Genomic DNA, 13,136 nt, shown 5'->3' on the forward strand with positions numbered 1-13,136 from the left:
GGGTTTCCCCAGATAGACCTATTCGCCTCCAGGGAGAATAGGAAGTGCCACCTGTTTTGTTCATTCCAAGGTCGCTCGCCAGGCTCCCTGTCCGACGCCTTCCTCTACCCCTGGACGGATCGCCTCCTCTATGCCTTCCCTCCGTTCCCACTCGTGCACCGAGTGCTCCTGAAGCTTCGGAGGGACAGAGCCACCGTCATATTCATAGCGCCGGCCTGGCTGAGGCAGCACTGGTACACCCTGCTGCTCGAGCTCTCCGTTCGGGATCCCATCCCCCTCCCGTCGTGGCCGGACCTCATCACCCAGGACTTCGGCAGACTCCGCCATCCGAACCTGCAGTCCCTCCATCTTACAGCTTGGTACCTGAGTGGTTGACCCACGCGGAGAGGGACTGTTCCGTGGCAGTTCAGCAAGTCCTGCTGGAGAGTCGAAAGCCTTCCACTCGCTCCACTTACCTCGCGAAATGGAAGAGGTTCGCGCTTTGGTGCGATCAGCGAAGCCTGAATCCATTCGTAGTTCCGGTACCTACCATCCTCGAATACCTTTGGTACCTTAAGGAGCAAGGTCTTGCAGTCTCCTCATTGAGGGTTCACCTGGCAGCAGTGTCCGCCTTTCGTCCATCGCTGGAAGGTCGGTCCATCTTCTCCAACCAGATGGTTTCCCGCTTCCTTAAAGGCCTGGACCGCTTGTACCCGCCGGTGCGGCGTCCTGCCCCGACCTGGGATTTGAACCTCGTCCTGGCCAAGCTGATGGGTCCCCCCTTCGAGCCCTTGGCCACGTGCTCCCTGCTCTACCTCTCCTGGAAGACAGCTTTCCTCGTCGCCATTACATCCGCGAGACGAGTCTCTGAGCTTCGCGCACTAACGGTGGGTCCACCTTACACCGTCTTCCATGCAGACAAGGTACAGCTTCGGCCGCATCCGGCCTTCCTCCCCAAGGTGGTATCGGCCTTCCACCTCAACCAGGAGATCTTCCTCCTGGTCTTCTTCCCGAAGCCGCATACCTCGCCTCGGGAACAACAGCTTCACACCCTGGACGTCCGCAGGGCGCTTGCCTTTTACATCGAGCGGACGAAGCCTTTCCGGCGTTCGACCCAGCTGTTTGTGGCCGTCGCCGACCGCATGAAGGGTGAGCCGGTCTCCTCCCAGAGAATTTCCTCCTGGGTCACTGCGTGTATTCGGACCTGCTACGAGCTTGCTCGCGTGCCGCCATGCCGCCTCACCGCTCACTCGACAAGGGCGCACGCCTCGTCGGCCGCCTTCCTGGCCAATGTTCCACTCCAGGACATCTGTCGAGCGGCCACCTGGTCTTCGGTCCACACCTTCGCCTCCCACTACGCGTTGGTGCAACAGTCTCGAGACGACGCAGCCTTCGGCTCCGCGGTATTATACTCCGCCACGTCTCACTCCGACCCCACCGCCTAGGTAAGGCTTGGGAATCACCTAACTGGAATGCATAGGAGCAATCACTCGAAGAAGAAAAGACGGTTACTCACCTGTAGTAACTGTTGTTCTTTGAGATGTGTTGCTCCTATCCATTCCAGACCCGCCCTCCTTCCCCACTGTCGGAGTAGCCGGCAAGAAGGAACTGAGGAGCGGACGGGCCGGCTGAGGTATATAATGGGCGCCATAGCGGCGCCACTCCAGGGGGCGCCAGCCGGCCCGCCGGGGTTGCTAGGGTAAAAAGTTCCGAGATGCCGTGCACGCACGGCGCGCACACCTAACTGGAATGGATAGGAGCAACACATCTCGAAGAACAACAGTTACTACAGGTGAGTAACCGTCTTTTCCATTCCCCTCCTGTTTGATTTTCCATTTTATTCCTGAGTTACAGAGTTAAACACATAGCTGAAGCCTTTTGCAATTGTATTCTACTTTATTAACTATAGGAGTGATGTCAAATACAGAAAATCAAATTGAGAATGGAAATTAATGCTCTCTTACATGCCCTCGTGTAAGGGATGAATGGCACTAATAAGGATGAGGGAGAGTCTAGTTTCCATATAGATAGAAAATAGGAATACAAAATATTCCCCTGCAAAAAAGGTTATTCTTTTAACACTTACTACTCACACCTCAACGGGCTCACCAGAAACTAAATCACATTGTTAACTTAGTACACAAATCTAATACAGGATGTTTTTGATGAGACATCTTCAATGGGTATGTTACAGTATTTCCCATCAAACTGCTAGAGGGGAGGGAGGAGTTTGAACTGCCTGCTCACTGGGTAAGGCTATATACCCTTACTATTAACTATGCCAGTATTCTAGATGCAATATTACTATAATTTTATTAAAAAGAAATCCTGATGGCTTTTAATGAATCTGTTCCTGTGCATAAAAATAAACTTTCTGCAGTGAGAAAACACAGAATATTAACAATGAAATAGTAAGCGTATCATTGTATGAGCTTCTGACAGGCACTGGTTAAATTTTTATCTCTTGCTAAATCTTTAGGGTTCCAGATTAGATGATCAAAGATGTGCTCCACCATCAACTGCCACAAAAGGACCAACTGTACCTGATGAAGATTTCTTCAGCCTTATTTTGAGATCACAGGCCAAGAGAATGGATGAACAGAGAGTCCCTTTACCCTCCAGTATAAAGAGACCAAATCCTACCGAAGACTTTTAGAAAGAGAAGCCTTGTTGGAATTTCAACTACAGCACAAAGATTAGGGGGTCAGATTGTACTGTAATTTTTAACAAAGAATCTGTCACTTTCCTTTGTTTGAAGGGAAAATGACAATATGCCTTTAAAGGAAAAAAGGGTTTTGTAGCACTAATAACATTTGGATATTCAGTTCAAAGTGTATTGTGTAAATAGTTTTACTTTTTAAAAATAGTGCTAGTAAATTGACAGTTGTACATTCCTGTGATCAGTATTCTGCAAAAGGTACAGTCTACAGTTGCCACTACTGCTAGAGATTAACTGTATGTCAAAGCTGAAATGAGTCACTGAGTACTTTCTTCTAACTATCTGAAGTGGATAGCATTGTGATCAGTAAGATGTAGTGTTTAAGGTACTCTGCTTCATTGATTAAACCGGTACAAGTTTATGGCAGTTTAAATTAACAGTAATACAAATTTCATAGTTCTATATGTCCTGTTAAAAAAACTTTTTCCCAATTTGTATGTTTCCTTTTCCTGGAATGATCAGGTAGTCCCTGGACATTTTTATACCAGTTTTGTTTTGTTTTGTTTTTTTAAACCCACAAACTGAGGAATAAATTCTCTCCCAGACTGCTTAGTTATTCCTCTTGTGTGTGCATGGAAACTACTGAAAACCTAACTGGGATTGGAAAAATCACGCTGCAGACTTGGGTCAGTAAAAGTCTTGTTCTGATGAGCTATTTTGGTATCTGAATTCAGAAAAAAATGATTTCCAGTTTAGTTTAGGACACACTTTCTACTCTATCTCCTAAACACCAAGAGTGCTGGCTTCTCATAGCTTAAATTGAACATCTCACATGCTGGCCACTTTTCTTAAAAAGCTACTTTATTTAAATGCAAAAATAAGCTCTTGCTTTACAACCAGGCTTGGTTTACTTTGAGATACATACATTTGCCTAGCACTCCATCACAAGACTTTTATAAACAGCTTCATAGGGGTAGTGTTGATCCATAAGGAATAAAAATCTGAAGGATGAGAATTCACTAGGAATCCAGTCTTCTTGATTAAGGGGCAAGCAATAGGTAGTGTCTCACTTGCCACCTGGCATTGATAAATTACTGATTCTTTAATTGCTGCACTTTCACCTACACTGGGGTTCCATTGCATCAGGAAGATAAAACCAGGGAACTAAGGGGTTCCTGGAAGAGCTTCAACAGCAGGCTGCTGACTTTGTTCCTGCAACGAGAAGGTTTAAATGTTTAACAAAGAGCAAGTGGATCCCGCAGTTCAAAACATTCAACTCTCCTCCCCAAAATGATATAATTACTCCAGTGAAGTGACCACCATCTCAGTACAGGGCTCAAAAATGCATTATCCATGGGTCCCATGTTAGAAGGCAAATTTTATTTAAGTTTTGCAAAATAGAAATTGATGTACTGGGTTAGATCAGAGGCTCAGCTATCTAACAGCAACCACTGCCACATGCTTTATAAGGTGCACAACAATCAACAAATCCCACTCAGACAGCTCTAGAATAACCTGCTCATCACCCAGTAGCTGGAATTATGCTCTGAAACAGTTTGACACCAGCAGTTATTCAACAGGTTTAAATCTATAAAATTCTGTTGCTTCCTAATTTCTGCAACTCACTGTCACTAGATTATGTAGCACAAAACCCCATTCCCTGTTTATCACTGAAGTTAGTTTCATTGTGTCCCCTTAATATTACAATGGGGCCAGGAGCTATAACTGGCCCTTGAAGAGCTTACTTTTGTACTGTAAGAGAGCAAACCACACATTTTTAGAAAGGGGGCATGGCAACACTCCTTCTAGAACAGTCTCCCTTTCTAGTTCATTGTCTAAAGATTAAAACTATCTGGCCCTATCTAATTCTGCTCGCTAGTTCCAGATGAAGTGACCACACATGTATACAGTATTCATGTATTCACAGTATTCTAAAGGATGTACCACTGGTTTTTAATATGGCATTGTATTGTTTCTTGAACATTCTAATGTTTTTTAACTGAGCTGCAAAACAGACTAATTACACCCAACTCTTCTTGACAGCCATGTATGAGGAGTTCAAATTATGCCTTTTAATGTCATAGATAAAACTGACAATTGTAAGCTAGGTTTCAGAGTAGCAGCCATGTTAGTCTGTATCCGCAAAAAGAACAGGAGTACTTGTGGCACCTTAGAGACTAACAAATTTATTTCAGCATGAGCTACAGCTCACTTCTTCGGATGCCCAGAATGGAACACACAGACAGGAGATATTTATACATACAGAGAACATGAAAAGGTGGAAGGATGCACACCAACAGGAAGAGTCTAATCAATTGAGCTATTGATGCTGATGATAACTCATCTCAATTGATTAGACTCTTCCTGTTGGTGTGCATCCTTCCACCTTTTCATGTTCTCTGTATGTATAAATATCTCCTGTCTGTGTGTTCCATTCTGGGCATCCGAAGAAGTGAGCTGTAGCTCATGCTGAAATAAATTTGTTAGTCTCTAAGGTGCCACAAGTACTCCTGTTCTTTTTAAATGTAAGCTAGTGTTACTACCCCTTTCGCTGAGTTTGTTAGGCAAACGCCGATGCCTCTGGAACCTAAGTATTTTGTGGTATCTGCAGATTTTCTCAACTTAGTTATCCCCTTGTTCATATGTTAAATACAAAGAGTAATCGAGAACCTTGCTGCACCCCACATAACATTTCACAATGCTGAAAATTAGCCTATCTAAATCTTGGCCTCTCTTCCCATGACAAAGTTGCCTTAGTAACCTCCTGTAAAGGACTTTATCAAATGTTCTCTGAAAGTCAAAATAAATTATACCAAGGTGGGTGTGTTTAAATCTAACCAATTTTGATCTTGTTTTGTATGTGTAGTTTTAGTTATTTCCCCATAGATGGGGGTGGGTAAACTTTTTTTGCCTGAGGGCCACATCTGGGTATGGAAATTGTATGGCAGGCCATGAATGCTGATGAAAATGGGGGTTGGGCTGTGGGAGGGGGTGCCGACTCTAGGGGTGGAGCCAGAAAGTAAGAGGTCAGGCTGTGGAAGGGAGCTCCAGGGAACTGAGGGGGTTTGGCAAGCTGGGGTGCAGGTTCCAGGCAGCGCTCACCTCAAGCATCATGCAAAAGTGCGACCAGGCAGTTCTGCATGCAGCCTGGCCGCAGGCACGGCTCCCACAACTCCCAGTGACGGGGAACTGCAGAGCTGGGGTGGGGGCTGCATGTGGAGCCCACTGGCTGTCCCTATGTGTAAGAGCCAGAGGGGAGACATGCCTGCCATGCCACTGCTGCTGGGAGCTCCCCGGTAGGTGCTTGAGGGCCAGATTAAAAGGTTTACACCCCTGCTGTAGGTCTGCTTTAATCTACAGCCTGCCTTTCCATATAGGAATTTGTCTCTGAACATCTGGAGGGGGACAAAACACTGGTTTTTCAGATAACTGCTCTAGAGAGAGCACTTAGTTAAAGTGCACCACCTTTTTAAACATGAAAATTATAAAAACAAATCTGTACCATTAAGTTAAATACACCTCTACCCCGATATAACGCGTTCCTCGGGAGACAAAAAAATCTCACCGCATTATAGGTGAGACTGCGTTATATCAAACTTGCTTTGACCCCCCCCCCATTCCTTGTTCCCTGACCACCCCCTTCAGAGACCCCTGTCCCTAATCACCCCCAGGATCCCACCCCCTACCCTATCCCCCTGCTCCCTGTCCCCTGACTGCTCCGACCACTATCCACACCCCACACTCACCGGCAGCGCCGGAAAGCGGAACAACGTGGCCCCAGCCCACTCTACTCCGCCAGCTCCCAGCCACAGCACTCTGCTTCCCACCGCCGGTGAGTGAGGGTAGGTTGGGGAAAGGATACCCCCATACTCACCTGCGGTGGGAAGTGGAGCGCCGCAGCTGGGAGCTGGCAGAGTAGAGCGGGCTGGGGCCGGGCTGCTCCGCTTCCGCCGCTGCCGGTGAGTGCGGGAGGGGATCCCTTCGCCCAAGCCCCCTCCCCTGAGCGACATGGCTGGGGCGAGGGAAGTAGAGCAGGCTGCTCCTGGCCCCCTGCTAATTGCCCAGGCCACTCTAGGACTGCAAGGCCCCCAAAATTGCCCCCTCCCTGCAGCTCCTGCCTCCTAGACCCTGGGGTGGGGGAGCCCCTGACCGTCCCCGAGACCCTCTGCCCCTTATCCAATGCCCCGGCCCAGCCCCCTTAACACGCTGCTCAGAGCAGAGTGTCAGAACTTTACCGCGCTATACGCGAACCCGTGTTATATCGGGTTGCGTTATATCGGGGTAGAGGTGAAAATTGTCCTAGGCTTAGCTTGAATAACTATTAAAATGCACAATCGTTAACATACATTGGATGCTACCTTGTGATGCTCTTCTCTTTGTGCATCTGGTATATCACTGGCCGGCAGAACTTCAGGACTTCTGTAGCTATTTTGAAGTCTCACGTGAACCTCTCTCTCTCTGAGAGCATCTCCTCTGTCATAAGGTGCTCTACTGAGGGGACCAACATTCCCTCTGTAATTGGCATCTGAATCACCTGCACTATAATTTATTTGTTCCCAGTGCTGTCTGTCACTTGGAGGAAGTGAAGGAGATGGTTCCTGCTCAGGACTTTTAAAATCTCTTAATGTAGCAACCGATTTTCCTGCACCATAGCACAAATCCTAAAGAAAAGACACTGTCTCCTTAAGTATTAAGTGTTCACTTTTGCAACTTGCAGTTTTCTTCTCTCTCTCTACAGAGATACATTTACATCTCTGCATTTCCACACAATAGTGTGTAAAGGGGAAATTTCAGTACATGATTTACCATTTTCTCAAGAGCTTTCCTACTTCAGAAAATTACTCAAGTTGACAAAGTGGTTTTTAAAAAGTACAAAATTTCATTACTTTGGAACAGAGTTTAGGAACAAACTTAAATTAATGTGTCTGAACAAATTTACCTATTTTTGTTACAACCCCTAAGATTACTGTAACTAAAAGATTATTGAAAAAAATATTTTCAGGTTTTTACTGTCCCATTTTTTTAAGTCAATGGGACTTCACAGTGTCCTGCTCTCCATTAGTCGGTCAGTATGAGTCTGAGCTGGTTGGAGGATAGACATGTTTTTTGGTGCAATCCTCTCCAACAGTCCCTGCTAATTCTAGCTCAGTCCTCTCAAGTACAAAGTGCCACTTTCTGCAGAGGTTCTATTATGTGGTCCAACCAGAGCTGGTGTGAAACTAAACCCATTTTCATTGTATTTTTAGTTATTTTCCTGAAGACTGATTTGCAATTACGTTGACTATTAAAACATGTTGATTTGCAACTAAATATAGCCTTTTGCAAGACAAGACGTTAGTGCATTGTGATGGGGCAAGGCCAGATGGCTACTGTAAAGTAGTGAGGAACAGATACCTTAGCCCCAGGCTAAACAAATCCCTGGTACCATGGTAACCAAATGGCAGTTGCTCCAGGTTAATCAAGACACCTGGAGCCAATTAAGATCCTTCTAGAAGGCAGTGGAGATAGCTAGATTGATTGGGACACCTGAAGCTAATCAAGGGCTGGCTGGAATGAGTTAAAAGCCTCCCAGTTAGTCAGTGAGGCGTGGGTGTCAGGAGCTATAGGAGGGAGCCATGCTGTTGGAGGAATGAAGCCATATGAATCCATATCAGGTGCAAGGAAGGAGGCCCTGAGGTAACGGTGAAGGAGATATTGAGTGGGGGCTGCTGTGGGGAAATGGCCCAGGGAATTGTACACGTCCTATTTCCAAAAAGGCAGCTACCATAGCTGCTAATTTTAGGGTCCCTGGGTTGGAGCCCGGAGTAGAGGGCAGGCCTGGGCTCCCCTGTCCTGTCCCTGATTAATCACTGAGACTGGGAGACAACAGAGACTGTGCAAGGGAAGATTGCTTCTCCTCACCTCTGTTGTTGGCTTATGATGAAAATGGCTCAGTAAGCTGTGACCCTTGCCTCTTGAGAGAGAAGGGCTATGTGGAGGGTCACAGTGAGCCTCTGAGGCTAGCAAAATCTGCCAGGAAACGCAGGACCCACAGAGTCAAGGACAGAACTTTGTCACAGTATCTATACACACAGTTAAGAACTATATAGTTGAAAGAAGAAATTACCTTGTGCAGTAACAATGGCTCTTCGAGATGTGTGTCTCTGTGGGTGCTCCATTCTGTGGGTGTCGGTGCATCCCTGTGCCGGAGATTTCTCACAGCACTACTCAGTCTGGGTAAGGGTGCTCACAAGAGTCATCTCATGCAGCCGTTGGAACCTCCTGTACGTACACTCCCCTGACCATCCCCTCCGTTCTTTCTCTACCGCAGAGCTTGGCTGTATGAACTTCGAAGTAGAGGAGAGGAGGGTGGGTAGTGGAGCACCCACAGAGGGACACATCTTGAAGAACCATCGTTACTCCACAAGGTGAGTAACAACTACTACTACTATTACTACTACTTCTTCTTCGAGTGGTATCCCTGTGGGTGCTCCACTCTAGGTGCTTGTAGAGCAGTACCCCACCAGGGGAAGCAGGGGTTCGGAGTTATGTATAAGTGTGTGATGAGAGCACTGTAAGGCCAATGATAGAGTCTGAGACGAGGCCTTGGGTGATAGCATAATGCTTTGCAAAAGTGTGCTCTGATGTCCAGGTTGCAGCTCTACAAATATTTATTAAGGGGAATGCAATCAATGTCGCCATGGCTCGCATTGAGTGGAATCTGATGCCCACAGGGGGTTCTTTGTGATTCAGGTGGTAGCAAGTTTGAATACAGGTAGAGACCCATTTGGAGAGTCTCTGGTCGATATTGTAGAGCCCTTGGAACACTCTGCTGTAGAGACGAATAGTCTTGGTGACTTGCAAAATGGTTTAGTTCTGTCCAAGTAGAAGGCTAAAGCCCGTCTGACATCTAGCATGTATAACGTTGCTTCTCAAGAGTCATTATGTGGCTTGGGATAGAAGGCAGGTAAGTGTATGGTTTGGTTAATATGAAAATTTGTAGCCATTTTCGGCAAGAATTTTGGGTGAGGACTTAACATGATTTTGTCTTTGGTAAATACAGTGTATGGTGGTTCAGCCATCAATGCTCCTATTTCGTTGACACGTCTGGCAGACGTGATTGCCACTAGGAATGCGATCTTCATTAACATATGAAGGGGCGAGTGGGTTGCTAGAGGTTAGAAGGGTGGTCTTGTGAGACATTTGAGCACAAGATTGAAATTCCATGGTGGTGCAGGTTGGCATACTGCTGGGTACATGTTCTGTATACCTGCGAGAAAGTGCCATGTAATTGGGCGAGAAAATCTTGAAGCCCCTTTTAACTGTTCGTGGAGGGCTGTAATGGCAGCGAGGTGTTCTTTAATAGAGCTTATGGCTAACCCCATTTCCTTCAGTTCTAATAGGTGGTCTAGGATCATAGACAGAGGCGCCTTGGTCGCGTCCCGCTGTTTTTGCTGACACCAAAGGGAGAATCTTCTTCACTTGTGGCGGTAAGTATTTCCAGTGGTGAGGCGACGGCTGTTTAGTAATACCTGTTTTACTTTCTCTGAACAGTTCAATTCCCCATGTTGGAACCACAGAGGAGCCACGCTTTGAGATGGAGTTTCACTGGGTCTGGATGGAGTGTCAGGCCCTTGTTCTGGGACAGGAGGTCCGTCTGGAAAGGCAGCAGTTGTGGGGCACAGATTGGTAGGCGTGAGAGGAAACCAAGTCTGTCTGGACCATGTGGGGACAATGAGAATGATGTATGCTCTGTCGAGTTGTATCTTGCGGATGACCCGTGGGACCAGTGGTATTGGCGGGAAGGTGAGTGATGCGTTCCATGGGATGAGGAAGGCATCCCCTATCAATCCCGGTGCCAGGCCTGCCCTGGAGCAAAATAGTGGACATCTGTGATTTGTCACTGAGGCAAAAAGGTCGATTACTGGGTGACCCCATTTTTGGAATATTGTGTTGAGAACACTGTCATGGATTTCCCACTTGTGTTCCTGTGAGAAGTGTCTGCTGAGGTTGTCGGCTGTAGTGTTTTGGCACCCTGATAGGTATGATGCTGTGATGTTTATATTGTTGCGGATGCAGAAGTTCCATAAATTCATGGCTTCTACGCATAGTGAGTGAGACCTGGCTCCTCCTTGGTGATTGATGTTAAACATGCATGCCACATTGTCGGTGAGAACAGAGATTGAGGTTTCTCATATGAGTGGGAGGAAGTGTCAGCATGCATTGTGTATCGCGTGGCGTTCCAAGAGATTGATATGTAGTCGGGTTTCCATCGCCGACCACTTGCCTTGTGCATTCCGGTGACCCAAGTGGGCACCTCAACCTATCAGGGAGGCATCTGTTGTAATAGTCACTGACGGGGTCTTGTTGAAAGGGAATCCCAGAGCATACGTTCCCTGGCTGTGTCCACCACTGTAGGGAGAGGATAACCCTTGGTGGTACTGTCACACGTGTGTTGAGAGAGTGTTTGATGGGTGTATAGATTGTGCTCAACGAGTGCTGCAGACAGCGCACATGGAGTCTGGCATACTTTACTATGAAAGGTGTAGCTACCACAAGTCCCAGAATCTGAAGGCATGTCCTCACTGAAGTTTGTGGGCTGATGGTCACCATGGAAATAAGATTGGTCAATGTAGTGAATCTGTGGTTTAGTAATATTGCCTGGGCTTGTATGGAGTCTAGGTTGGCTCCGATAAACTCCAATCGCTGGGTTTGGTCCAGGGTGGATTTTTTTTCTTTTATCTCTAGACCTAGCTAGTGAAACAGGTCTATTGTGGTCTTCAGCATGCCTGCCATTTCTTGTCAGTTGGCACCCTTAAGAAGGCAATCGTCCAAATAGGGGAAGATTATGACTCCTTTGCGTCATAAATGTGCTGCTACTACCGCGAGTGTTTTTGAGACTACGTGGGGAGCAGTGGACAGTCTGAAGGAAAGGACCCTGTATTGGTAGTGGTTGGGTCCTACTGTAAACCTCAGGAACTGTCTGTGAGCAGTATGTATTGTAATATGGAAGTATGCATCTTGGAGGTTGAAAACCAGTCCCCTCTGTCTAGTGCTGGGATTATTGTGGCCAGAGTGACCATTTAGAACCTGTGGTTGCGTACGAACCTGTTTGGTCTCCATCCCCTCCTTTCTTCTCTGTCAGGAAATATTTGGAATAAAAGCCCCTCCCTCATTATAGATGTGGTACTAGTTCTACAACACCCAGCAGTAGGAGGTGGTCTACTTCCTGTTGCAGAAGGTGCTCGTGAGAGGGGTCCCTGAAGAGGAACGGGAAAGGGGCGGAGGGTAGGAGGGCTGGCTGTGAAAGGAATGGTGTAGCCAGATTATATGATCTCCAAAACCCATTGATCTGTGGTTATCGCAGCCCAGGCATGGTAAAATGGGCATAGGCGGTGACCAAAATTGTGGGATGGGGTATCTGTTGGCGCTAGAGGTGTGGAGAGGTCATGCATACCCTCGACCTCAAAATTCTGGCTTAGATGTAGATGGATGGGTGGACGAGGCCTGGTTCTATGGAGCTTGTCGTCTCTAAGACCGTTGTTTGGGTCTGTTCTGAGTGAAGTATCGTGGTTGTTGACGGTTAAACGAGGTATCTCGTTACCTCTGGTATAGTGTAAAGCGAGTGTTTGTCAGGCGGTGGGTGTATGCCTAATGTACGCAGCGTTGCTCAGGAGGCCTTCATAGTATGGAGGACGTCGTCTGTTAGGGATAAACTATTCGCGTCTCAATCGAAGGGGAGGTCCTCCACTTTTAGCTATAGTTCTTTTGGAATTCCCAAAGCTTGCAACCATGATATTCTTCTCATAACCACAGCTGTTGCGGTTGTTTGGGCAGCTGTGTCCGCTACATCCATTGAGGCTTGCAGCGCTGTGCAGGCTATTAACTGACCCTTGTTGATAATGGCATTGAGTTGAGGACGTTTATGCTCGGAGGTCCTCCACGAGCTCTTGTATTTTACTATAGTTAGAGTAGTCGTAATTTGCTAGTAGAGCAGAATAGTTGGCAGCTCTAAGCAGAAGGGTGGCTGAGTAAACTTTCTGCCCAAAGAGGTCCAGTCTCTTGTGCTCTTTATCTTGCAGTGAGGAGCAGAAATGAGGCTGTTTAGTGCGCTGATTAGCAGCCTCTACCACCAGAGAACAGGCTTGAGGGTGTGAAAACAAAAATTCCACGCCTTTGGCTGGAACGAAGTATTTTCTGTCAGCCCATTTGTTGGTGGGTGGTGCTGATGCCGGTGTTTGCCATATGGCCTCCACAGGCTCCATTACAGCCTCATCCATGGGGAAGGCAATCTTGGTGATGCCGGTTGTAAGATTTTTAACAACTTACATTGTTTCTCCTGCACCTCATGTAAGGCAATTTCTTGGCTGTTTGCTACTCTTTTGAAGAGTTCTTGGAACTGTTTCAGGTCATCTGATGTCGTAGGGGTAGATGGTGTTGCCACTTTGTCTGGTGCAGAAGATAAGCGTGGGGCAGGAGGTGAATCATCCAGGTCTGCCTGTGATAGTATCTCTTCCTC

At 47.0% G+C, this 13,136-nt stretch overlaps 2 protein-coding genes across 14 annotated transcripts in view; one reads left to right on the top strand and one right to left on the bottom strand.

Moving 5' to 3' along the window:
• GPSM2 (G protein signaling modulator 2) overlaps positions 1 to 2,762 on the top strand; it is a 60,799-nt gene extending 58,037 nt beyond the window's left edge. For 4 of the 5 annotated variants that reach the window (XM_045027283.1, XM_045027284.1, XM_045027285.1 and 1 more), the window contains one exon: positions 2,459 to 2,762. In XM_045027283.1, coding sequence (XP_044883218.1) covers positions 2,459 to 2,635 — 177 coding nt within the window. In that variant the 3' untranslated portion in view covers positions 2,636 to 2,762. The remainder of the gene's footprint in view (positions 1 to 2,458) is intronic. The other variant, XM_045027287.1, reaches the window with a different exon arrangement.
• Positions 1 to 13,136, bottom strand: part of CLCC1 (chloride channel CLIC like 1) — a 40,692-nt gene that overhangs the window by 9,903 nt on the left and 17,653 nt on the right. For 4 of the 9 annotated variants that reach the window (XM_045027291.1, XM_045027290.1, XM_045027288.1 and 1 more), the window contains exons 12-13: positions 6,985 to 7,299; positions 1,856 to 3,850 (exon numbers count right to left, since the gene is read on the bottom strand). In XM_045027291.1, coding sequence (XP_044883226.1) covers positions 3,803 to 3,850; positions 6,985 to 7,299 — 363 coding nt within the window. In that variant the 3' untranslated portion in view covers positions 1,856 to 3,802. Of the gene's footprint in view, positions 1 to 1,855; positions 3,851 to 6,984; positions 7,300 to 13,136 lie in introns of those variants that run through there. The other 5 variants (XM_045027295.1, XM_045027293.1, XM_045027294.1 and 2 more) reach the window with 5 other exon arrangements.

The sequence above is a fragment of the Mauremys mutica genome, chromosome 8, assembly GCF_020497125.1.
Source record: "Mauremys mutica isolate MM-2020 ecotype Southern chromosome 8, ASM2049712v1, whole genome shotgun sequence".
Classification (NCBI taxonomy): domain Eukaryota; kingdom Metazoa; phylum Chordata; order Testudines; family Geoemydidae; genus Mauremys; species Mauremys mutica.